The sequence below is a fragment of the Salvelinus alpinus genome, chromosome 22 (assembly GCF_045679555.1).
Source record: "Salvelinus alpinus chromosome 22, SLU_Salpinus.1, whole genome shotgun sequence".
NCBI classification, from domain to species: Eukaryota; Metazoa; Chordata; class Actinopteri; order Salmoniformes; family Salmonidae; genus Salvelinus; species Salvelinus alpinus.
In genome coordinates this window covers 17,643,059-17,666,165 of record NC_092107.1, presented here as the reverse complement: position 1 = coordinate 17,666,165, position 23,107 = coordinate 17,643,059, and the positions used below count along the sequence as shown (strand labels likewise).

Here is a 23,107-nt window from a genome sequence, read left to right as displayed (position 1 = left end):
GGCTGCGAAAGCACTTTTTCCCCCTGTTGACTAGTTGAGTTAGAGTCTTCATGTTTCTCTGCGTTAAAGAGAGTCTTCAGTCTTCTCTGTACACTGGTGGCAGGTGGATACCCTGCAGGTGGGTCTCCAACAACATGAATGCTGGGAAAGCTGAATGCCACACTACTGTATGATATGTAAAGGACCATTTCACTTCCTCTTTAATGGTGCGTTGTTGACACGATGGCTGGTTGTAGCTGAGGCCACACGCTGGATGTGTCACGATGTGTGTGAATGTCAGGACCTCCAATCACATGTCCCTAACTGTCTTAACCTGATGAGAGGGAGAGAACTACATGGGGAGGTTCTCTTCTGCACGGTTGAACCAGTCTAGTAAATGTGGAGGTGGAGGTAAGATGTCTTGTTAACGTCCAAAAGCAGAAGTCGCCTCCCGGGCTCTTTCAGTTTCCCCTGAAAACCAGATGCAATCGTATTCCCCTGACCCCGCAGATGGTGCTCCTGTCTCCTTAGGCCGGCTTTCTGATTGGAGAAAAGTCTATTGTATGTTACCCCTTATCTTTTGACCGAGCTGAAAAGTTTGCGAGAGCAGAGAAGATTGCTTTCTGATTATATTATAATAGCGCTGATTTATTGATAAGGCAAAAACAAGAGTGTGTCCATTCTGTTTGTTGTCTTTAATGCATTTTTTACTTATCTGATGAAGAGGAGTCATCTTCATCCTCTTTGGCCCTTTTGCCACCTGAGTCAGTCTGACCCTGCCTCGCTCCATTCGCCAACTGAGTCCACTGTGTTCTATCTCCGCCCTCTTTCCCTCAACATCCCAATCAGATGCTGCCGTATCTCCTCTCAACCAATAAAGAGCTGTTTCAGATGACTGGCGGGGCCTGATAGTTAACAGTGTCAGAATAAGATTTCCAAAAGCAGGCAGGGTAGGCACATACACATCCAAAAAGCACTCGGGGGGGGGGGGGGGATTGAACAAGATTTAGGTTTTGTTGTTCTGAGTGACGGGCACTTGAACACCTTTCTGTCCGGTTGCTATGGACACAAGAAATGGCAGTGGAGCCAAGAGTCAAAAACACTTTTTGAAAAATGTACTGTACAAAGTGCATAAACCGTTTCATGCACGCTATTACATGTAAGTCAGACATTCAGAACTGTAACTCACCCAATCTGTACTTCTCTCTGGCCTCGGCCCTCTCCTTGGCATCAAAGTACCAGACAGTGATGGCATAGCTGTAACACACAGATCTGATCAGACTGACAACAGAGATTCTCAGCTCACAAGCAAGTACAGACTAATTCAGCACAGTATAGTACAGCATAGGACAGAATAGGAGAAGGTTAAGTCTGTGCTATATACGGTCAATTGGAGGGTTAAGTCTGAGCTGGTTTTGGTCCGTGGAGGGTTAAGTCTGAGCTGGTTTTGGTCCGTGGAGGGTTAAGTCTGAGCTGGTTTTGGTCCGTGGAGGGTTAAGTCAGGGTCATTGCCTCTCCTGTGGGGCTTCTCAGTGGGGTTGTGTTGTTTATTCCTGTCTCTCTCCCTCAAGCACGAGAGCTGCAACTGAACCGCCCTCCCTCCCTCCACCCCTGACCCCAATCCCAGTCAGGAAATACGTTCTTCCTGTCCTGAGCCCCACCTCACCCCCCAGCTGTCAGACAGAGAGGAGAGGACTAACTAATGAACTAGAATCAGGCCAATCACGTGTCAAATGTTTGTGGCGTACTTCTGACTACTGCGTTGCAGCATTCAGTATGTGTATGAAAAAAAATCATGTGCATGATCACAACATCAGGCAGGAGTCTGAATAGGCTCTGGCTGAGTTCATACTTCTCTCAACAGTGGATCATCAACATGAGAGTGGATCTATAATCTGTTAAAGGGATACGTCGGGATTTTGGCAATGAAGCCCTTTATCTACTTCCCCAGAGTCAGATTAACTCCCGGATACCATTTAGATGTTGTCTGCGTGCAGTTTGAAGGAATTTGCTAATGAGTGTTAGCGCATGCTAGTAGATACCATAGACTTCCAGTCATTGCACTAACGCTAGTTATCATTGACTCGCGAAACTACCTCTAACTTCCTTCATGCTGGATGCAGAGACATACGAATGGTATCCATTCATCTGACTCTGAAGTATCCCTTTAACAGAGCAGGTAAAAGCTTCCCCAACACCATTACGAGCCTTTAGTGAACAGATACTGTACTGTGTGTGAAGGCGATAAAGTGGGTTAGAGGTTGTAACGGCTCGGCAGAGAGAGGAAGTGCGGTGGGGGGGGGGGGTGGGGGTTTGAGTGGATGTGGTTATGGTCAAACCATGTGGCACACTTTCAGGGAACTGAAAGCAGTGGGAGTCATCCAAATACCTCTCTGGGAATGACTTTGTGTGCCTTAGTACATAGTAAATCTATGTTTGAGTATACAATACCTATGGGACATTTGTGTGTGTGTGAGATTGAATACATTGCGTCTCAGTGAGCATGCAGTAACTTTGTAAGTGTACATACGGTATCACTTCTCTGACCCCAGTGTCCCAGTGTGTGTGTGTGTGTGTGTGGGGAGAGGCCATACGGGTACGCCTGGTGCCCAAATAGATGACGTATGTCACGCAGCTGAGAGTGGAGTAGATTTGGTTCAGCCAGTTATCCCGATGAGCCCTTCCCAGCTAGCTAGGTTATCCTGGCAACAAAAGTAGCACGGTGCTAGTTCAAACAGGTAAAAGAAAGAGATGTTTATTTAGATATGCGAGGGAGAAATAACTTTGTAGTATTGGTCACCATCTGGATGTCACCGTGACATGCCAATTAGCTAACGTGACGACAAGCAGGTGCAACGGTATTGTATCAGGTGCTGTGTAGTTGCTTCCCACCAGGCAGCCGTATCACGCCGCTGGCGGGAGTTAATGTAGCCAATTTGTTCCATCCCACTTTATTTTGAGTAGGATAGCAGCCTACACAGGAAAAAAATACGCAATACTGCATGTGGTAGCAACCACCTGGGTGTCAACATGATACAGTCTAACGTTACTGCTCAACGGGGAGAGTTTGTGCCGCATGCCGGCAACACGACAACACCAAGGGGCCCTCTTGGCGAGCAGGGAAGTATCTAGATAGTGTAGCTAATATCAGGCCAGGATGACAGCTAAAGAAAGCATGGTTTTCACCCAAAAATTACAACCACGGCATTTTAGTAAAAAATTAAAATAAAATTATACTCATTTAAAAACGGAATGATTCTGAACACTCTCCCTAGTCCCAACTTCGACAGACAAGTTTCAAATTCTCACTGAACTTTCTAGCCACAAGCATAAATTAGCTACCTGGGAAGGGCTCATCAGGATGAATGACTGAACTGACAAAAAAATCTGTTAGTCTCCACTCGACTCTCAGCTGCGCGACATACATCAATTTGTGCACCAAGCGTGTCCGTATAGCCTTTCCCGTGTGTGTGTGTGTGTGTGTGCGTGTGTGTGTGTGGTCACTCACCGTGTAGCGTAGGCTGGCTTAACCTCATGTGGGTTCCTGCGGTCGGACCAGAAGATGAGCAGACGGTCAAACAGCGGTTCTATGTTGGCCACCACACTCTTCCCCTCTGGATAGATCTGCAGCAGACCTCCTTGAACCTGACCACACACACAAATAGGTGTCATGTTAGATGCACAGTGCCTTATCCATAGCCTTGAGGTTAGAGAGGCAGGTGAGTAGCCAGAGGGTTGCCAGTTCGAAACCCATGGCTGACAGGGAAAACCTGGTGGGACTGTAAAGTATAGTAGATTAGATGTATGAGACTCAATGTTCCATTGTACCTTGACATCCCAGTTCTTGTTGAGATAGTAAATGCAGGTGATGCAGCGGCCGTCACCGTTAGGGTTGTCCACGTGACGGATGTACCCTGTGCCGTTACCTGGGTAACAGGCCACCATAGCCTGAGGAGAGAAGATGGGGATGTTATAGTCGGTTACAGTAAGAACATGGGCCTCGCGAGTAGCGCAGCGGTCAAAGGCACTACATTGCAGTGCAAGACCTGGGTTCATTCCCGGGCTGTGCCACAACTGGCCGTGGCCGGGAGGCCCATAGGACGGCACACAATTGTCCCAGCGTCGTCCGGGTTAGGGCAGGGTTTGGCCGGGGGGGGCTTTACTTGACTCATTGTGCTCTAGCGACTCCTTGTGGCGAGCCGGGTGCCTGCAGGCTGATCCCGGTCGCCAGTTGAACCGTGTTTCCTCTGACACATTGGTGCGGTTGGCTCCCCAAAATTGGGGAGAAAAGGGGGACACACACTTCTCCAGACTGCCTTTAAAAGAGTGACTGCCCCTAAAAAACAACTAATCCCTTTGAAAACAGCATCGATATGAGTCAGAAACATTTATTCTAGTGTCAAAATTGACTAAAAAGTGTAAATATGATAATTTTGGTCAAAGTCAGTCTCGTCTAAAACGGAGTTTGGAACCTCAGTGCGTTATGCGTAAATGAAGGTTGGGTTTGGATTACAATTATGCCAAGCTCCACGTTAAAATTTCCCCTCCACCCACTTCGCTTCCCTTTATTGAATGGGGCTTGGTTGTTTCATCACCCCCAACCAATGCGTTCAAAGGATCACACCCTTTTGACACTGAAAAACCCTATACAGATTGACCATGGAATGCATGCTTCCAGCAGGATGCACAGCCAACAACTATGGTTTGCATGCCCTGCCAAAGGACCCTATATCATGCAGAATAGGTGGGAGTTCGTTGGTCCCCAGTGGTGGTGAGTATACTGGTAGCTAGACAATAGACTTCTGGTTTTGTATATTTTGATAATCATTATCACCATTATCACTAGCATAGCTTGCTATCTAGCTAATGTTAGCATACCTCAATACAATTCAGATTTGGCTTGGAAACACGATGACATCATGATTGCGATCATCATGATTGTGATGTCGCCAGATTGACTTTAGATGCTGAATACTGTAACTTTAGCCAGATGAGGTAAGATTGAGGGGACCACCATATTTAAAAAAAACTTGGGTCTATTTTCCTGAATTTCCGCCTGACTGACGTGCCCAAAGTAAACTGCCTGTTACTCAGGCCCAGAAGCCAGCATATGCATATAATTGGTAGCATTGGATAGAAAACTTAAGTTTCTAGAAATGTTAAAATAATGACTGAGACTATAACATAATTGATATGGCAGGCGAAATTCCAAAGAAAAACCTACCAGATTTTTTTTTTTGAGCTCCCAGGCTCTTATAATGGAAATCTCTGTAATTCCAACTCCCAGATTGCAATTGCTATGGCTTCCACTAGATGTCAGTCTTTGTTCATTGTTTCAGGCTTGTTTCTTCAGAAACGAGCAAGAATTTTGAGTTTTTGTACAAAGACTCCCGGTTCAAAATCAGTCTGTTGGTGCGCGGTGAAGAGGACACGCGCTTACTAATTTTACTTTTCTATTGAACATACTTCTTTCCGTATGAAAATATTATAGTTTATTTACATTTTAGAGTACCTGAGGATTAAATAGAAACGTAGTTTGACTTGTTTGAACAAAGTTCAGTGGTAGCTTTTTGGACTCCTTTGTCTGCATGTTGAACGAGTGGATTACTGAAATCGATGGCGCCAACTAAACAGACCTTTTGGGATATAAAGAAGGATTTTATCTAACAAAACGACCCTTCATGCTGTAGCTGGGACCTTTGGGATTGCAAACAGAGGAAGATTTTCAAAAGTAAGTGATTTCTTTAATTGCTATTTGTGATTTTATGAAGCCTGTGCTGGTGGGAAAAATGTTGTGGGGCGCCATCCTCAAACAATCGCATGGTATGCTTTCGCTGTAAAGCCGATTGTAAATTGGACAACGCAGTTATATTAACAATAATTTAAGCTTTTAAATGATATAAGATACTTGTATGTTCATGAATGTTTAATATTACGATTATTTATTTGAATTGCGCGCCCTCCAATTTCACCGGATGTTGTTGACAGGTGTCCCGCTATTTAACAAGCTAACGTTAACATTGCTAGCTAGCTATTTTTTGACAAACTTTTCTAACAGTAATGGCGACATTGCCATCTCTCTAAAGTAAATTTGACGACATCTTATGGCAAAATGGTTCCCAAACAATTATTTGCCTACTTTAGTAAAGCCATCGTATTTCCATGCCACTCTGTTAGTGTAATTTAGACTACAGTCACATTAGCCTCTGATGTGCAACCCATGTCTAGGGCACAAATTAATATTGGATGCAGCTATGGTCGTATTAACTAGCTAACTCATGTATGACTACAAAAGTGTACTAACTAACAGCAACAAACTTAAACCAACCCAGGGCCATAGGAAAACATGTCACAGTTGGTTACATAGTGTAACGGCGTCACCGGACTGAATCTACTCCAATCTGCACCCAGTCTACATATGTAAAGCTTAGAATTAGCTTCCAGAATGTTTAGAATTGAGGGATGATGACATTCGTTGACCCTGTTTTTCTGATAGACAAAGTGCACAGTTGGGTGCCAGACTGATTCCCTGGTGATGAATGGATTCCGTGACCTACCAGAAGGAGCAAAGGTCGGTATCGTAACATATCCAGCAATGTGATTGCAATGGTTTAGCGACCGCCAAAAACAATTTTATTCACTGTTCACATGCTATTTTTACAGCTTGTCAGGCAAGACCTCAGAATAAAAGTGTGTAATGCGACACAAGTACCCTTGCCAGTCTCCCTCGACTCCAGTGAAAAGGACATGCCATCCTGAGGTATAACTGAACAGTGACTATGTGTGTATGTGTTTCACAGAAACATGTATGGTGCCAGCACATGGAAACTTGCAAGATGATGCGATGACGGACAGATGGGCTTGATACTGATGTCTCGGAATGATGTCTCGTCTTTTTTTAAATGATTGAATTGAATCAGTCAATATGGGGAGGGAGAAACCCTATGTATTCTACACCAGGATCAGGAAACTCGTTGTATACTGGGAAACCACACAGGAAGATATGACCACTCTGATATATTTGCCAAGGTAGCCCCATTACCACCACCAGTATCTGTATCGGCTGGGAATGACAATGAAAGGTGCACATTGTTATATTAGCAGAACACTACTTCTATGGTATTATGTAGAGGGTTGTTTTATTCTACATCAGTGGTTACAAACCGGTCGATTGCAATCGACCCGTCGATCTTCAAACATTTCTTTATGAAAGCTAACAACAATAAAGGCTTGCGCTCCCTTTTCATTTATTGGTGTTGCGCTGTTGGCGGTAGGTGCACTTGATTCAGAAGCCCTGGAAACCTAACTGTCAAACAGGGAAATGGTTCTAATTGTTTTTCCACCATTCATTTTTCCCATAGGGGATTTTAGAAACACTTAAAATAAGGGGGCTGTGTTTTGTCTAGGTTTACCCTGGTGTGACGTTTTGATAACCGTGTAAATCTCTCTCGGACAAGGTGACTTTTATCAGTATATCTGGCTCTATTTACTCTCAGATTTGAAAATGCTAATTAGCATCAAAGTAGACATCATGCAACACTACAAATCCCTGCAAGCTCCTCCACGTCATCTCTAGCTGACACCTTTGCTAACAGGTATTGTGTCCATTTAAAACTTGCACAAGACAGTTCAAACAATTGTTCATTTAAAGAAATGTTGCCAATTTATTAATGACTACATTTAACTAACATTAGATAGTTAATCCAGAGATTCTTACCTTTGCCACAATTCAGCAGTCTCATCCAAATCATCATGGCATTTGTAGTTCTTTATGATAGCCACATTAGCAGCTAATTAGCGTTACATTTTTTGGGGGGGTAAATACTGCCGACCATATTTTTAAGTCACCTTGTCTGAGAGAGATCTGCACGGTTATCAAATTGTCACGCCAGGGTAAGCCTACACAAAACACAGCCCTTATTTTAAGTGTTTCTAAAATCTCCTATGGGAAAATGGTGGAAAAACGATTGGAACCATTCACCTATTTTGACCGCTAGGTTTTAAGGGTATTATGACTCATACTGTGGTACTCTATGGTGCGTCTTGGTGGTGGCAAGGACCCACACCATGTTTGGCTTCCATCATGGCCGCCAGCATTTCTTGAGGAACAAGAGAGAAAAAAAGTGGCCAAATCAGCAGGTGCAGTTCCCCTTTAAGACGTGTTATAAAAACACAACCCAGACACTCCCTCCCTCCCCCTGAGGCAACTGGAACACCCCCGCATTGGGAGCTAGGGTGGCAGGGAAACAGCCTGGCCTGGCCTGGCCTTGGGAGCTGGGAAACTTCCATCCTTCTCACCAGGGACTGAGCACGGTTTACCCTATATATGGGTTCTGAGAGAGCACTGTGTGAGTTAAGCAAGGTGATAGAGTAAGGGCCTCCCTGTAACCAACGTTAGGGCTTCCATTTAACCTGTAATTGTAGGACTACGAGGGGTAGGGTTTCGTTTGGCTACTAACGTGACGGCGGTTCTGTAGTAAGGGTTTTGTGCCATGGCCCATTTTAATAGTGTGAAGAGTGAAGCATGCACACTCAGTCTGCGCTGTGAAACTAGACGCTGTGCCTTTAAGCCATAATGGCCGGGTATGGCAGCCATGTCGCCACTCCCATTCCACTGAGCCTGTACCATATCATCAGTGGGCCGAACCCTTTATCCACCAGTCAGGTAAGAGGCTTTAGGCGGTGAGCAGTAGATGTGGTATGGCTCTGCTGTGTGTTCGGTTACTTAACCCCTTCACTGGTGTTCGTAGGGATGAAATTCCACTCCATAGGGCACCATATAGGTTACTGTACTCACTCACAGTCCCATGGTTCTGTATAGAGACAGTCCGTGTCCCAATGATTTCTCGGTGTCTTAAACACTGTGTAGGACCACTCCAATTCTAACCCGCATGCATACAGTACGGGTCACACATTAATATGAACTTGGACTGTTCTAAGAACTTTATTACGGAGAAAGAAATGGGTTATCGTCTTCAAGACGTTACTCAAACACTAACTAGCTGGTCCTGTGGAGGACAGGACCGTGAGCATGTAACTTCTCAGCTAATGTTTCAACCTCACCTGTACTGGACTGGACTGGAGACAGTCCCTTGAGTATCAGTAGAGAAACAATGGCCTCTGGCTGGCATTTCCCCTGCTAGGCAAGGCTGTGTTAAAGACTAGTCCATGTGCTTCTCTAGGGATGTGTGTTTCTGAACGGGCTGGGAGTACACATTCCTTCGCTGCACGCAACTATGCGAAAAGCTAACACCACATATCACATAGGCCGGGTTTACACAGGCTGCCCAATTCGGAACTTTTTTTTCATTTTGACCAAACAGATCAGCACTGAAAAAGATCTGATGTGATTGGTCAAAAGACTCATTATTGGAAAAAAATATCAGAATTGGGCTGCCTGTGTAAACCTAGCCATATTAGCACGTCTAGATCCAACACCACACATGGTGAACACACATGACGCATGACCTTGTTCAATACTAATCCTAATAATAATACTGTGTCACAAAGGCTCTGATCCAACACCTCTAGAACACCAAGGGGTGGTTTCCCAGACACAGATTAAGCCTAATACTGAAATAAAAAGCATTTTCAAAAGATTACCCATTGAGCTTGCTTTTTAGTCCAAGACTAGTCTTAATCTGTGTCTGTGGAACTGCCCCCAAGTCAACCACTTGGCCGTCATTTTGCAGAGGAAGCAAACTAAGGTAAACTAAACAATGTAATTAAATGGAATGATAATGTAGGCTAGACCAACTGAATGGAACTAACAGTAAATTGGGATTTGAATATGTGTTATTATTAGGCCTACTGACGGTCGATACTGATAGTGGGTAATATTTAACATGACAGAAATGGTAAACAGAGAAAGTCGGGGTAGCCTATAAATAAGATATTCGAGAGTGCCCATCCCTGAAAATTAAAAGGCCATACAATTTAAATTCTGCATATTGGCACAGCATTTCATAATTTCAGTTTTCTGCCATACGACTGGTTTCACATTTGTCTCCGGTGATTACAAGTTAAAATATAACCAAAACAAGTGTCATTTATATTTACAATTCCCTTATCCAAATGGATTACTCATTTACCTAGCTCTTATCAGTAGCTCTTATAGTTGTACATTACAGTGCATGGAGATAGAAATAAAACCAATCTGAAAAAAATGAAGTAGGTTTCCACTTGGAACCGGTAGGTTCGCTAGACGTTATTCTTGGTTTCCTCGCTCGTAAAGGTTGTGTAATTATTAGGGAATTAAATCAAGGTCAGGAAATGGCGTATCTGTAGACACACCTCCGCCACACCTTAATTTAGTCCATCTCCACCCAAAACGAATAGCACGCTATTCTCATGCTTACGTTCAAGGTCCGAATATGCATGGAGAAGTGCCTCAAAATGGAATTACGTTCCATTTACTCACGCTTAACTCGAGTCGGAATCGGGCCCCTAGCCTTTGTATCTCTGCTGGGGAGGTTGTTTGGGTCAGGTTTGGTGTGTGTGTGTGAGAACAGGAATGTGAGAAAGAAAGCCATCAGGGTCCCGGTTGACGGTGTGTTCTGTCAGGGCACGGATACTTTATCACGATACAGATCAGGACCCTGGAGAGTACAGTACACCTCATCCCTTCACCGACTCCGAACAAGAACCTTTTCTCCCTTTTGTTTTACTCTGCCTCTCTTTTCTCACTCTTCCACTGCCTTTTCTCTCTGCCTCCCTTTGTTCTCTCTCTCACCTGGTCTTCCCTTCTCTTAATAATTATGTCATTATTTCTCCTTTTCTCTCTGTCTTTACCTTCCCTCTCCTCTGTCCCTCCATTGCTCCTTCTCCTTTCTCTCTCCTCCCCTCTCCCAGCCCATCACAGAGTACAAGGGGGAAGAGTAAACACTGGTGAAGAGCAGAGGGCTGACTTCCTCCTTCACTCCAGCTAGGCTCAGTTAGACAAATATTGGCTCCGTTATCAGCAAGGAATGAGGAGCGAGCAGGGAGAGAAGACAGTATCATTCAGTGTCACTCCAGAACTGTCAAGCCCAGAAGCTTCAGTACAAAGTGACGACAAAGTCCTTCATGTTCAAATCCACTGAATCCATTACAGTGACAGTCAGCTTTTTGCATACCGTGGCGCAAAGCAGCTGTGTCAAATACACACCTCAATAATCATATCCGACATAGTGAACAGTCACAGGATACCAAAATGACACCCAAATACGCCCATCTGTAGTCAAACCATAATCTGGCTCAGTCTCATTATGAAAGAGTGATACAAGCCAAAGTACAAGTGTTCCCTTCTGCCTGTGTGACTCTCTGGCCAGCCTGCCGGCCACCATCGTCTCGCCTCATTACCGCGCGACGCTCACATGCTGTGTGTGTTCATTAACCTCTGACTCCAGCCCCAACCCGCTGGTCTCTACCCACCAACAAGTACCACACACACACAGCCAGGACAGAGCTCGTCTGAAGTCCCTCCAGGAGTCAGTGTGTAGAGGACAGACATTACAGTAATCCCGATGTGATTTACTGTACTGGGACTGTTAAACGTGGCTACATAATTCAACTGATAACATTGTGGTGTATAACACACAGGACATGGACTGTAAGTAAGACTTGATTAAAGGATTGGCTAGTGAACATATACAGTATAATCAGTACAGTAGTTTTTTAAGAACACTCAAAATACATCTGGCTGCTCTAATGTTATGTATTGTGTTTTGACAGATGGGGGGGGTTGTTCACGACAGGGTCAGGCTGCTTCTGGGAAATATGATGTCATCAGCACCATGGGTGGTGGTGTTGCATTGTGGGAAAGAATGGCCTAAGGCATTTGCGTTGATCCTGACTCACTATGGAAGAGCTCTTTATCTGGGATTGAGATGGAAATCACAGTCTCAATTCACTCTGCTCTGTTGCTAAGCAATCCGTGTCAGGGCACAGAGAAATGCTGGTGAACATTTATATGTTGTCAGGCGCTTCCAGCGGGCTTCCAGAATGTTTTAGTCGCTAATAGTCGCATCCTCTAACCTCGCATCCCCTAACCGCACTCATTACCCTCACAAAAATGTCAACGGAAACAAATGAGAAAAGCACTATAGAGGTAGATATACAGCCAATAGATGTTTGACGCTTAGCGGTAGATATACAGCCAATAGATGTTTGATGCTTAGCGGTAGATATACAGCCAATAGATGTTTGACGCTTAGCGGTAGATATACAGCCAATAGATGTTTGATGCTTAGCGGTAGATATACAGCCAATAGATGTTTGACGCTTAGCGGTAGATATACAGCCAATAGATGTTTGACGCTTAGCGGTAGATATACAGCCAATAGATGTTTGACGCTTAGCGGTAGATATACAGCCAATAGATGTTTGACGCTTAGCGGTAGATATACAGCCAATAGATGTTTGACGCTTGCACTGACCATGATGTTGAAGATTGCAGCCCACTGCATGTATGCATGTAGTATTTTATAAGTGCACATTTTTTGGGCCTGAGAGCACGTGCAACTGTTGCATACTTAACCACAATTAACATGTACCGTGCCACAGCACAGCCCTAGCCTGGAGGATATGCTACACAGAAAAGAGCAGTCTCGTTCCATGATCTCGCCATCACGGTTGACAACTCCATTGTGTCCTCCTCCCAGAGTGCTAAGAACCTTGGCGTGATCCTGGACAACACCCTGTCGTTCTCAACTAACATCAAGGCAGTGACCCGTTCCTGTAGGTTCATGCTCTACAACATTCGCAGAGTACGACCCTGCCTCACGCAGGAAGCGGCGCAGGTCCTAATCCAGGCACTTGTCATCTCCAGTCTAGATTACTGCAACTCGCTGTTGGCTGGGCTCCCTGCCTGTGCCATTAAACCCCTACAACTCATCCAGAACGCCGCAGCCCGTCTGGTGTTCAACTTTCCCAAGTTCTCTCACGTCACCCCGCTCCTCCGCTCTCTCCACTGGCTTCCAGTTGAAGCTCGCATCCGCTACAAGACCATGGTGCTTGCCTACGGAGCTGTGAGGGGAACGGCACCTCCGTACCTTCAGGCTCTGATCAGGCCCTACACCCAAACAAGGGCACTGCGTTCATCCACCTCTGGCCTGCTCGCCTCCCTACCTCTGAGGAAGTACAGTTCCCGCTCAGCCCAGTCAAAACTGTTCGCTGCTCTGGCACCCCAATGGTGGAACAAACTCCCTCACGACGCCAGGTCAGCGGAGTCAATCACCACCTTCCGGAGACACCTGAAACCCCACCTCTTTAAGGAATACCTAGGATAGGATAAAGTAATCCTTCTAACCCCCCCCCCTTAAAAGAGTTAGATGCACTATTGTAAAGTGGTTGTTCCACTGGATATCATAAGGTGAATGCACCAATTTGTAAGTCGCTCTGGATAAGAGCGTCTGCTAAATGACGTAAATGTAAATGTATATGCACACGCGTGTACAAACACACACACAGCTGAAAAAACCAAGTTCTTGTACACCAGCGTTCATATAGACATGAGACAGTCCAAACCAGCGCGAGTAGAGATCTAAGCCAGTAGTCAACCAGAACTGTGAGAGTCAGCCAAACCGGCATATGAGTGTCACAAACACCGTGACCGTACAACGGCATCCCAGTCGCTCTCCTCCCCTGTTGCTCCCAGCCCCCGATCTCATTCAAACGGCATGACCCGACGTGTCGCAATCAGATCAGCCTTCTTCAATCTCTCTTCAAATCTCTCTGTGCCTCCGTGCCAATCTAATGGGCACCGCTGGCACCAGCATTAATGCCCTAATAGCGCTGCCTCCTGTCTCTGCCCGCATGCCTGCCTGCCAAGATGAAGGCCAGAGAGAGAGAGAACAGGCTGTTCATGGAAAGAAGAAAAATAAAAAGGGCCGAGCACGCTGGCATAGCATAGCATACTGCTAGCAGATAAGGGGCATGGAGGACAGAGGCAGGAGGGAGATAAGGCTGAACAAATACACGGCCTGATCCTGATGAGACAGACACACAGACAGACAGGGGAGAGGGGAGAGCATCAGGGTAGTGCTAGGCGAACTAGCTAGCACTGGGATAGGTAGGTGTATACTGGGCTGGGGATTTGCCAGGCTGAGCTTAGCTGTAGTGGGCCTGTGTGGGTTATACTGGACTGGGCTGATGTGAGCTGTTCTGTGCTGTGATGGCAAATTCTGTGCCGATCAGACAGTGACAAATGGGTCGGACTGAGGCGAACTCTGTGTGCTCAGCTAGCCTGTGTATTTCTGGATGAGTCAGTAAGGCTGAGCTAAGGACAGACGGCGCCTGTCCAGGGATCGATACAGGCACATTGGGTTCTATGGCTCTCTGTGGACCTGCAGTAAGTCTCAGGCCTGACTAACCAGCTGAGCTGACACTGACATAAGTAAGATGAAGTAACACGCCATGACCGTCTGTAAATTATTGGAAGCAAATAGGAAAAATAGGAGTGTATTGTTACAGGTTTATTTCTAGTGAAATAAACTTTATTAGATATTCAACCATTAAATCCCATTATTTTTCCATCTTTCTCTTCACCTCTCTAATCGCATATCCATCTTCTCACAGTTTCCATACTGAAATCAACTCCTATCACTTTCCCGCCGCTGCGGCTGAGTGTGTACTTGTTAATGAGGTCAGGTATCTAGCAGAAAAAGCTGGTCAGCCTTGATGAGTCATGCCTGGTGATGGACCCCATCTTGCTTGAGTCACACTAACCACAGGGCTGAGGGTGTGTGTGTGTGTGTGCGTGCGTGCGTGCGTGTGTGCGTGCGTGCGTGCGTGCGTGCGTGCGTGCGTGCGTGCGTGCGTGCGTGCGTGCGCGCGCGCGCGTGCGTGTGCTCCCCCATTTCCAATAACCTGACAAAGCGGTAATTTACACTATGTACACTCTATTTCATTTTCTCCCCTGCTCTGTAAATCACAATGTCACACTACCCACCAGTGTGACTCTATATGCAAACGCATACGCAACCAACCCAGTCTACTGTCAGCATAATCTGAGACCACACACACGCAAACAAACACAACGTAAACACACAGGCAGTCACACACTAGAACACGCTCGCACTGAGACACAAATAGTGACACACTGGATTTCAAACCCAAGATGGACTGCACTTGGGAAGTGCTCTCCGTATGTGAGAATCACTTGAAAGGCGAGTGGGCATGTGTTCATACAGTAAGTAGAGATGTGTGACTGTTTGGCATAGGACACCGAACCGCAGTCCGGACTGCTCTCAGAGTCAGTATGAGTCATCAACCCCTGCTTGTACAAATCTCCAAAACAAGATGAGATCACAAGAACCATGCTCTTCCAGAGCCTACTCTCCCAGGACAAACAACAAGCACTAAAATCCCCTAGGAGGTCACCCAGAGAAAAGTAAATGCTCATCTTTAAAACCGTTTTGCATTCGAGTGCAATGGTTACATTATCATTCAGGCTTCTGTAAACTGAATGGGTAAGGATAGGAAGTGAGTACCTTTAAGCCTATATAAAGCTCTCATCGTTTGTTTTACATATCTCTTTGTCTTAGCAGCTAGCTTGGTACTGGATCGTGTGTGCGCTAGGCTAAATGCTAGTTGCTAGCATCTCCCTGGCTGATCCTGTGTGCAGCAGCGCGGCTGGCTCTCTGGGAGGGGCATCTGAGGGCACGCTGCACCAGACACTCATTAGGATACGGCTGGCTCTGCTGCATCGCGCGCTGTCTATCCCTCTTGACCACCTCTCATCTCACTCCTTCGAAATAACATCCATCTCTCCCTACATAAGATATCTTCTTCTTCCTTCTCTCATCCACTCTTCTCTTCATCTACTACTCTCTCTCTACCCATCTCTCTCTCTACCCATCTCTCTCTACCCATCTCTCTCTTTCTCCCCATCTCACTCTCCCCATCTCTCTCTCTCCCCATCTCCTTCTCTACCCATCTCTCTCTCTCCCCATCTCTCTCTCTCCCCATCTCCTTCTCTACCCATCTCCTTCTCTACCCATCTCTCTCTCTCCCCATCTCTCTCTCTACCCATCTCTCTCTACCCATCTCTCTCTCTCCCCATCTCTCTCTCTCCCATCTCTCTCTCTCCCATCTCTCTCTCTACCCATCTCTCTCTCTACCCATCTCTCTCTCTACCCATCTCTCTCTCTACCCATCTCTCTCTCTACCCATCTCTCTCTCTCCCCATCTCTCTCTCTCTACCCATCTCTCTCTCTCCCCATCTCCCTCTCTACCCATCTCCCTCTCTACCCATCTCTCTCTCTACCCATCTCCCTCTCTACCCATCTCTCTCTCTACCCATCTCTCTCTCTACCCATCTCTCTCTCTACCCATCTCTCTCTCTCCCCATCTCTCTCTCTCTACCCATCTCTCTCTCTCTACCCATCTCTCTCTCTACCCATCTCTCTCTCTACCCATCTCTCTCTCTACCCATCTCTCTCTCTACCCATCTCTCTCTCTACCCATCTCTCTCTCTACCCATCTCTCTCTACCCATCTCCCTCTCTACCCATCTCTCTCTCTACCCATCTCTCTCTCTACCCATCTCTCTCTCTCCCCATCTCCCTCTACCACTCCTTCTCTACCACTCCTTCTCTGCGCCTTTTCTTGTGATATATTGTCGCTGCTGCGCTTGGATGGAGCTGGAGCTGGTGTGTGTTTGCTGAGCGTGCATTGGGTTGAGCTCCAGCTGGTGCTATGGTGGCATTATTCTGGGCACACACACACACACACACACACACACACACACACACACACACACACACTGCAGTGCTACGCTCTGTATGGCCCTGTTACCAAGGAAACGGAGGGGAAATAGTTTGGCAGAGAAGCTAGAGAGGGGCTGATAAGACGCAGGAGAAAGGGAGTGGGAGAGGGAGAGAGGACCGAAAGAGAGAGAAAAAAAAAAAAGGGAACAATGAGAAAGAAGGACAAAATGAAAGAATAGACACATAACACTAGAGAGAAACAATAGTGGGGGACAGTACTTACTGAGCCATATAGACAGTAGGCTAATACAGATCGGAGCTACGTACAGATCGACATAGGAAAACGAAAGAAAGTTTCAGGTTGGGGGTAAATGTATATAGCTTTTGTTGTGATTCTGTTGCGATTTAAAAACCAATAAATAAAAAGTATTAAAAGCTACAATATGTAACTTTTTGGGAGACCTGACTAAATTCACATAGAAATGTGCATTATAGATCTGTCATTCTCATTGAAAGCAAGTCCAAGAAGCGGTAGATCTGTTCTATGTGCACCATTTCTATGCTTCCCTTTCTTAAGTTTCGTTTTTGCGTCTTTTACGTTCTACTTCAAACAGCTGAAAATACAATATTTTTGGTTATTGAAAATATATTTCACAGCAGTTTAGATGGTACAATGATGCTCTACACTATATATTGCTTGTTTTGTCACAAACTGAAATTAGGCAAACTAGTAGAATTTCTGCAACAAGGAAATGGCATATTGCACCTTAAAAAAAAAAGAAGAAGAAAGATTAAAGAGCAGAGAACTGCTGGCGCAATGACCTTGTAAATTAGCCGAACTCCTCCCTCCCTTTCTGTTATTCTAATCTTTGCCTCGCCCACTTCCACCCCCTCAATTCATACCTTGATCTGTGACTCACTGCTACTGTTCTATCCACTTCCACCTAACTACATAACACACAGCAAGGACATTCTTTCCGTTCAAGATGGCACAGTATGCCAAGGCAAGAGTAGGGGAGTTGTGATGGAACATATGAGCAGGGACATTGGCTTGTGGCTCAACTAACCCATTTAACATCAGCTGCCTGCCTGCCACACTCATGGACCAGAGTAAGCATAACCTTTGACCTGGAAGAAGAATAGTCAGTTCCATGACAGAGGAGCAAAGGGCTGATGACTGGGAGAGTGACGACTCTGTTCAAACACATGGTGTCTGGGTATTACAGAACGTATGTCACTGTGGGGGCAAGGTGTATCTCTACTACTCCGACGGGGTCACCGCACAGACGCGGTTTGATAATGTAGTGTACACAGACACGCACACACTGCACCCCACGAGAGGTGTAGATCCCAAATGTATTCTGACAGCTCTGACCCACTGAACACTGGTACTGCTGCTACCCCTCACATCTCTACTGCACACACACGGTTAACCCTGGAACTGGTGCCCCACTCACACGCTAGGCTAAATCCACAAGTATTGCAGTACCACTATGACTACCACCCTACCTTACAGTTACTACTACTTCTAAATCTACAATTATTACTACCACCCTACACTACAGTTACTACTACCCTACACTACAGTTACTACTACCCTACCGTACAGTTACTACTACTTCTAAAGCTACAATTATTACTACCACCCTACACTACAGTTACTACTACCCGACCTTACAATTACTACTACCCTACCTTACAGTTACTACTACTTCTAAAGCTACAATTATTACTACCACCCTACACTACAGTTACTACTACCCTACACTACAGTTACTACTACCCTACCTTACAGTTACTACTACTTCTAAAGCTACAACTATTACTACTACCCTACACTACAGTTACTACTACCCGACCTTACAATTACTACTACTTCTAAAGCCACAATTATTACTACCACCCTACACTACAGTTACTACTACCCTACACTACAGTTACTACTACCCTACCTTACAGTTACTACTACTTCTAAAGCTACAATTATTACTACCACCCTACACTACAGTTACTACTACCCGACCTTACAATTACTACTACCCTACCTTACAGTTACTACTACTTCTAAAGCTACAATTATTACTACCACCCTACACTACAGTTACTACCACCCTACCTTACAATTACTACTACCCTACCTTACAGTTACTACTACTTCTAAAGCTACAACTATGACTACCACCCTACACTACAGTTACTACTACCCTACCTTACAGTTACTACTACTTCTAAAGCTACAATTATTACTACCACCCTACACTACAGTTACTACTACCCGACCTTACAATTACTACTACTTCTAAAGCTACAATTATTACTACCACCCTACACTACAGTTACTACTACCCTACACTACAGTTACTACTACCCAACCTTACAGTTACTACTACTTCTAAAGCTACAATTATTACTACCACCCTACACTACAGTTACTACTACCCTACCTTACAGTTACTACTACTTCTAAAGCTACAATTATTACTACCACCCTACACTACAGTTACTACCACCCTACCTTACAATTACTACTACCCTACCTTACAGTTACTACTACATCTAAAGCTACAACTATGACTACCACCCTACACTACAGTTACTACCACCCTACCTTACAATTACTACTACCCTACCTTACAGTTACTACTACCCTACACTACAGTTACTACTACCCTACACTACAGTTACTACTACTTCTAAAGCTACCACTATGACTACTACCCTACACTACAGTTACTACTACCCTACACTACAGTTACTACTACCCTACCTTACAGTTACTACTACTTCTAAAGCTACCACTATGACTACTACCCTACACTACAGTTACTACTACCCTACACTACAGTTACTACTACTTCTAAAGCTACCACTATGACTACCACCCTACACTACAACTGGGCAATTCCACTGTAATGGAAATACGCTGAGATTGTTTAACTTTAAAATGTATGCCAAACAAAAAACAAACATTGATTTCAAAGCACAACGACTGCTTTGAACAATTCACACAAATAAATAAAAACATTTACTGAAAAATTTGTGCCGATGCAAAGCTTGATAAAATCTCAGTTTTGTTCGGTTACCAAACTTTGTATCCACACAGTTCTTCATGTAATGTGTTTTTGTGAAACTGTGTGTGAAATTGTTCAAAGTAGTCCTTGTGCATAGAGTTCTATGGTTTGTTCAACTTTGAAATCAATGTTTTTTGTTTGGTATACATTTTAAAGTGAAAAAAAATGTGAGTCTCAGCGTAATTCCGTTACGATGGAATTGCCCAACTACTACCACTAGTGAGGCTACAACTACCTGAACTATTACTACTATTACATGTAGTACCCTACATTATAGCTACTACCACTAATTCTATTAAGGCTACAACTACCACAACTATTACTGCTACGCCCTCTACCATTCTATCACAACTACCACTACTTTATCGACTGGAAATATTTCACTTCAAGCTCTTTGAGTAAATGTGGCGTAACAAAGTCTAGACAGTCCTGCAATGGCTAACACCACTGATAAGATCCAGCCCCTGGGGTCATGGTGCAGTAGTGAACAACTGAGATAATATGTTAATGTAACACAGTCACTAGTTAGCAGATTATATCAAAGTGACTTACAGTGAACACATAGGGTTATATTCAGTGTATGTACTGCGGCTTATGCAGGACTCAAACCATGCTCTAGTCTAGTTGAACCAAGGACTAGATAGGTCTGAACCCTGCATTGGGAGAGGGATGGGTGGGCTGAGAAACTGGGTCAGGGTGGGGTGGAAACCTGGGAGAATGCAGTGAGATTGGGTGAGACAGACGTAGGACTGTGACATACTACGTAAAGACAGACGTAGGACCTGGCTCAAATATCCAGACCTGCGTCACTGAGCGAGCTCACTGACAGCTTTACAGCACTGCAGCCAACTACTGCTCTTTGGTAATCGAATGAAAGTCAGTCTATTCAGGAAGTCAACTGAAATTCCAATTAAATAATTGAACAGGGCTTTTCAGTGAATTCTTAATAAACTGAAAAAGAGAAACTATTAATTAAAAAAGAAATATATATATACATACATACATACATACATACACACACACACTTTTTTAACTTCCTGAATTGAGTGACTTCAATTTGAACCCAAACCTGTCGGTCATGTCTGGCCATTGTCTAAGCTTGTAATAAACGTTTTACGCTATGCTAAGGATGGTTAAAAATAACCACTCGTTCATACATTCATAATCTCAAACACACAAAGACAAAAACGATCCAAACAAGCGCATACGTACATAGCCATACAAAAGTAGCCTACAGTAGGCTAGGCAGGCAAACAATCAAACATATACACAGCCATCCAAACAGACACCAACCAATCAAACACACACACCCTCACCAAACCAGCCACAAGAATGGCTTGTTTGCGTATGGGTGAGAGATTGAAAGAGCGGTCTTCAAAGCTAGTGAAACACCGATCTCAGACCAGATAGCTCCAGAAGGTTGACTTGCTGCCAGTGGTATGAGAACATTGGCATAAACAGTGGCATGACAATAGGGGCATACACTGGCATGGGAGAAGTCAGGGGCATATAGGACAGCTATGGCCCCACTTACCTGAGGGTGTGGCCCTATCACATTGAATCAGACAGGGAGGAGAACAGACAGGATTACATACCCACCCTTTATCAGTGATATGATAGTGCCAGTTCAGGATCACAATTGATGATGTCATCAAAATGGGACACCGCAGCTAATCCCCCCTATCTATGGCGTAGAATTATATAAAACGTTGACATTGGTACTAATCCTTTCTATTTCAGTCTCTCCTCCTTCTCACCCCTCATCCTCCTCTCAGCATGATATGGCCATTGATGACATTGAGTCCCCAGCTCACCCTGTTCCCTTCCAAAATTCTCTGTATTTCTCTCTTCCCCAGCTTCTCGTCCCACATCTCCCCTCATCTTGGTGCTCCAATTGATGACGCCATCCCTTCCTGTCCTCAAACCCACCGCCTCTACCTGCTACCCTGCCCCTCGGTCCTCCCCCACCCTCCCAGTTCTCTCACCTTGGTGCGTCCATTGATGACACAGTCCCCCAGCTGCCCGTTGGCAGCGCTGTGCATCACGGCCTCGTCGATGTGTGCCATCAGCATGGCGATGCCCTCGCACCCCGGCTCGTGCCCCTCCACCCAGGCGATCTGGTCTCCACGGATATTCCGTGAGGGGATGCTCCTCTGGCTGACCAGCTGACCCCCCCGGAACTTCCCGCTGCGGTTCAGACTCTCCACCTCGCCTAGCACCGACTCACCCAGCCGTGGCCCCAGGAAACTGTCCTTCACACAGATACCATAGGAAGTCAGACAGGGCACGATGTACTGCTGGGCAATACTCTCCGCCGACCAGCCCGCCCCGGCCGGTAACGGTAGAGACCGGATGCTGTTGGCCTCCACCGGGGACATCTGGCCTGGAACAACCCCGGGGCCCAGCAGCGTCAACTTGTGTACATTGTGGTGCAGCTTGTTGTTGTGAGGGTCGGGCAAAGAGGGGTGAGGGGTGGTGCAGTGGTTGTGGTTGCTATGGTTATTGTTGATGCTGCTGTCGCCGTTGGCAGCAAGAGGGAGGACAGCCTTGCCGGGTTTGGAAGGCTCCGCTTTGTGAACTTCGCTCTCCGACACTCGTCTCCGTTTGCAGTCCGGGGTTATCGACTCACCTGGTCCATAGGCCATCATACCTAGAGTACCTAAACCTGAACCCACCGATAAGGCACAGCCTTTGGGAGTCTCACAACCCATGTCCCGGTTCTCCTCACCTCTCCGTTTCCGATGGTGCAGCTGTTTGACCTGTGGGTCACCATTGGGCCTCTTCACCAGAAGAATGCTTTTCTCATGTTGTGTTCTGTCCCCATTCTCCACGAGGCGTGCTCTGCTGCCGAGGGGTTGCGCAAGGCCATTGGGTGTCTCCCCCACCCCTTTCACTTTCGGAGGGTAACCGTTGGGACTTTGCGCCAAAACCCCACTGTGGTTGCCCTCGATGGTTGCGGATGGAGACACAATCCCACCGTTATAGAACGGCAGCCGAGTATTCGTCTGTTTCTTTAAAACCGTGATGCTGGAAGTGCTTGTTTTTGAAGCCAGACCAGACAGTAATTCCGCGGCCGTGGCGCTCCCAACCGGCGCTATGCCCTGGCAGTAGCCGTTTAGTCCATTAAGTCCCATGTTGGGTTGGAAAGGTTGAAACTCGGCAGCTCCAAATATGTGTTCACCGTTTGTTACTCTCTCGCCGGCAGCTGGAAAACTGTTGTGTTCGTGGGAAGAGCTTGGATTTAAAAGGTTCGTGTGTTCCAAGCGCTCCATTTCATCTCGTCTAGTGCTGGATGCGCACGTAGCCCACGTCCTCGCCTCATTTTTTACGGGAGCCACCGTGCGAGAGCGAGAGTGCAGCACAACTGCCG

At 45.7% G+C, this 23,107-nt stretch overlaps 1 protein-coding gene across 1 annotated transcript; it reads right to left on the bottom strand.

The window, feature by feature from the left end:
- Nucleotides 1-655: 655 nt before the first annotated feature.
- LOC139549150 (uncharacterized) lies at nt 656-23,013 on the bottom strand. The gene is made up of 5 exons (XM_071359310.1): nt 21,723-23,013; nt 3,808-3,927; nt 3,488-3,624; nt 1,169-1,236; nt 656-1,038 (listed from the first exon to the last, which is right to left on the bottom strand). The coding sequence occupies exons 1-5, from the start codon at nt 23,007-23,009 to the stop codon at nt 986-988; spliced, it is 1,665 nt and encodes a 554-aa protein (XP_071215411.1). The 5' UTR covers nt 23,010-23,013; the 3' UTR covers nt 656-985.
- Between the last annotated feature and the right edge of the window lie 94 nt (nt 23,014-23,107).